General features: G+C 42.6%; 1 protein-coding gene across 1 annotated transcript in view; it reads right to left on the bottom strand.

The window, feature by feature from the left end:
- Positions 1–4,305, bottom strand: part of LOC119413585 (nuclear receptor subfamily 5 group A member 2-like) — a 42,415-nt gene that overhangs the window by 20,580 nt on the left and 17,530 nt on the right. The window contains exon 5 of the mRNA XM_037680642.1: positions 797–916. Coding sequence (XP_037536570.1) covers positions 797–916 — 120 coding nt within the window. The remainder of the gene's footprint in view (positions 1–796; positions 917–4,305) is intronic.

Below are 4,305 nucleotides of genomic sequence, written 5' to 3'. Positions count from 1 at the left end.
ACTGAGTTTGAGCCTGGTTTAGATCACCATGGTAACAGAGACTGAGTTTGAGGCTGGTTGGTTCACCATGGCAACAGAGACTGAGTCTAAGCCTGGTTAAATCACCATGGTAACAGAGACAAAGTTTGAGCCTGATTTAGATCACCATGGTAACAGAGACTGAACTCATCACCTGCTGCTCCAGACCAGGTGATGAGTTAAACTGATGCTCTCTCAGAAGCTCTGTCTGTGAACTAACTATTTTAATAATGAAGTTCAAAATAACTAAATCAAATTAAAATTATCTTAGTGGAAGATTCTGGCATGAAAGGCATTAAGCGTCTATTTTATTCTTTTTTTTAATTTTTTATATTTTTAATATTTTCTACACTGTTACTATGTATGTAGGTATAGTGACTGACAAAGTCAAAAGCTAAGCTAAAGCAACAACAAAACAAATGCATTCATTTAAAACAAAACAACACCAAATAAACTGGTCACTGACTCTGCTTACACCTCCAGCAGCCTACACAAAGTGCTTCACAACACAATCTGTGCCCTTGTTTACTTCTACACACACATTTATTCAGTACTCTACTACATCTCTGTGAAGGTAACTTGTTCTGTAGAGTCGTCCATACACTGACGGGGAACACCAGATCCAATCAGGGCTTCAGTACTCAGGAACAACAGCTCAGAGACTGGAACAGAGCCCAGTCTAAAAGCTTTTCTGAATTAAAAGTTGTTGAACATACATTGAAAAAGTGAAACAGAGTGTGTGCTGTGCTGATAGGAAGTAGTGCGAGGGAGTTGTTACCTCCTGGCCGGTCACCAGCAGGATACTGTCTTCCTTTCCATGTTGCACTTGTCTGAAAATGTGATCCAAGACCAGAAGTTCAGACCAGCAGTTGTGAAGCAGCTTCATTTGATCTCCCACCTTCAGGAAACACACGTTAGAAAACAAAAAGCGTTTAAAATGTGGGATAAAGGAAAATAAACACTATCTGACATTCTCTATATTTAAAGATGATTTATAATCGGTCAGTAGCAGAAGGTGCAGGCAGACTGGTCTGTGTTTGATTGTGACCACAAATATCTTCTGAACCAGTGAAACATACACAGTAATCACTGGATCAATGTCTACAACTGCCTAACTTTGGAAGTTAAAATTCAAGATGGCTACCACAGCAGATCCACCTTCAAAACTATCGTACCCACCACTGCACCCAGTATTCACTGGTTAACTGGACATCATTAACTTCAAGCAGACTCTCACTGGTACATTTTCATCTTTAAATCACTTCTTGGTCTGCTGCCTTCATACATCTCCTCCTACATGTCTCTGCGTGAGTGCAGCTACAGTGTGCGCTCTCAGGACATCATTACCTGCAGTGTTCCCTCAGTGAGGACTGAACTAGGCAAAAGGGCCTTCTCCTACTCCGCTCCTGTTTCCTGGAATATCTTACAAAAAGATTTGAAGCTCTTGACCTTGACCTCTCTAAGTGTCTTTAAGAATCTGTTGGAGTCCTGGCAGGGACCAGTCTCTTGTAAATGAGTCCTCGAGGCTCAATGGGACTAACCTGTCTAAATAAAGGTTGAATGAATGGAAAAAAAAAACACAAAAATGGCTACAACTCAGTTTTACTGATATTGCTAACATACTGCACATAAACTTTGTTTAAAACTTTTCCATTAACTATTTAGTCTGTCTGATAGAAAATGATGTCATGAACCACTGGATGCATTGTAATGAAAGTTTCAGGAAATAAACTTTGGATGAACTCCTTCAACTGATGAACATTTAGAGCCAACACATTTCACAATGACGCCACAGACAACACGATTCAGTAAAGTCAAAATGTTGTGTTAAGACTTGTTCTGATAGTACCAGTAGTTGAGAATATTTCAAGTGCTCTTTATTGTACGTTCTTTCCTTCAAACTTTAGTCTGTTAGTTCCAACCCTGTCTTACTGTTAGCAAAATATGTGATGAACCACAGGACAAATTTTGACGACATTTTTAGAAAGATACTGTTAGATGCACATCAATTCAATTCAATTCAGTTTATTTATATAATATCAAATCACAACAAAGTTGTCTCAGGAACTTTACAGGAACATTCACATAAAAGCCAATTAGTAAAGTTCTCTATCTAAGGAATCCAGCAGACAAGTTGAATCTTGGCTTCATTGCAGTCTCTCATCCTGAGCAATAGATTTAGAATGATAAATGGTAAATGGACTGTACTTATATAGCACCTTTCTATCTTATTTCAAGATACTCAAAGTGCTTTACACTACAATCTGTGTCCTCATTTACCCATTCATACAGCTCTATACTAGATCTCTACAAAACTAATTGAACAAATCATTCTAAAGAGACTAATCAGAGCTTTAGATCACATTCATACACTGATGGGACACACATCGGAGGCTATGAGGGGTTCAGTGTCTTGCCCAGGGACACTTCAGCACATGACTGCTGGTGGATTCGAGCCCCCAACTCTGGAGGACGACTGCTCTAACCACTCAGCCACAGCCGCCCAGTAGATGGGTATGAATGAATATAGTAGCATGAGATAATCAGCAGCACAAGATTTTAATTTTTTTCATTTACCCTTTAGAACTCATTTTCAAGAGAGACTTGTTTAGGGAGCAGATGGGGGTTAAGGGCCTTGCTCATGGGCCCAGGGTGGGGCGAATGAGGGTGGGGGCAGGTGTGGGTGTTTCACCTACCCCACCCACATTTTTGATGTTGTCGGTACCGGGGCTTGAACCGGCGATCTTCCGATCACAGGCCCACCTTCTCTAACCTCTGCGCCACTATTCCCCAAATAAACATTTAGAGTCAATTTGTTTCAACTTGACATCCACAGCTGACATTTACCAACACAAAAATGGCCGTAGCTCAGTAACTTTGACTGATACTGAGCTTAAACATGTTTGGTAGTAGCTGAGCATCATCCACACACAGAACTCTACATGTTACGATATCACAGAAGATTGCACACGCATGTTAAAGGTTTGTGCAGAACAGCAAACTCAGTCACTCCCACCATGAAATGATAGTCTAATGAAACTGTGGAAGGCAGCCGGCCGTGTGTTTCTTCAAGGATAGGCCCAGGCCTTTAATTGTCCACCATCACAGAGTGAAGAGGGGGAACTGGAAATACCCTCCATATTTTCGTGCATCCGTGCATGTTGTGAGCACATAACTTGAAAACATGAGCAACATACCAACTTCCATTTTGGTGTGTGGTCAACTGCATCAAAAACATTAAGGTGTTCTTGCATTAACTGCTCTTTCCTGTCCAGAAAACCCTGAAACTACCAACGTTGGGTGTTGTGTGGGGGGGGGGGGGGGGGGGGGGGGAGGGTATCAGCGTAGCTTTTATTTATATGTAGGAATAATTTATCCGCCTCATTACCTCTTTCTTGTGGGGTCCCACAGGGTTTGATTCTTGGACCCCTTCTGTTCTCACTTTATTTGCTCCCACCGGGGTCCATCGTGAGGAAACATGGTCTTTCATTCCATTGCTATGCTGATGACTGCCAGATCTACCTGCCTGTGAAACCAGCAAGTGTTTGCTCCATTCACCCGTTATGTCTGGATGACATTAGGGTCTGGATGACTTCAAATGTTTTAAGTTTTAACAATAAGAAGACCGAAGTCATTGTCTTTAGCCCTAGCTCAACTGCCACCACTGATCCTGTCAACCTGGACTCTCTTCAGCCATATCTTAAGCAGTCTGGCAAAAATCTCGGTATGGTTTTAGACTCTGACTTCAAGTTTGACAAACAAATCAACTCTGTTCTGCAGAAAAGCTTCTTCCAACTAAGACATGTAGCTAAGCTCAAGCCAGTGTTGTCCAGACCCGACCTTGAGAAACTAGTCCACGCCTTTGTCACGACCCGATTGGACTATTGCAACGCACTGTATGCTGGGATCAGCCAGGCCTCCATCTCACGTCTTCAGCTCGTCCAGAATGCTGCTGCTCGGCTTTTAACAGGAACTCGTAGGTCTGAACATATTACTCCAGTTCTGTCCTCCCTTCACTGGCTCCCTGTTCCTACGAGGATAGTTTTTAAAATTCTTCTGCTGACCTTCAAATGCCTAAATGGCCTCGCACCCCTTTACCTCTCTGAGCTTCTGGAACCTTACGTTCCCTCTCGGGCCCTGAGATCATCTGATCAGCTGCTTTTGGCTGTTCCAAAAACAAGACTGAAGCTCAGAGGAGATCGGGCTTTTTCAGTCATGGGCCCCAAACTGTGGAACAACCTGCCCCCCAACATCAGGCAGGCCACCTCCCTTCAACCTGCACCCCCC

Source organism: Nematolebias whitei, chromosome 8 (assembly GCF_014905685.2).
Source record: "Nematolebias whitei isolate Nwh7 chromosome 8, NemWhi1, whole genome shotgun sequence".
Lineage (NCBI taxonomy): Eukaryota > Metazoa > Chordata > Actinopteri > Cyprinodontiformes > Rivulidae > Nematolebias > Nematolebias whitei.
Note: the sequence above shows the minus strand (reverse complement) of the source record. Positions and strands in the feature narration are given on the sequence as shown.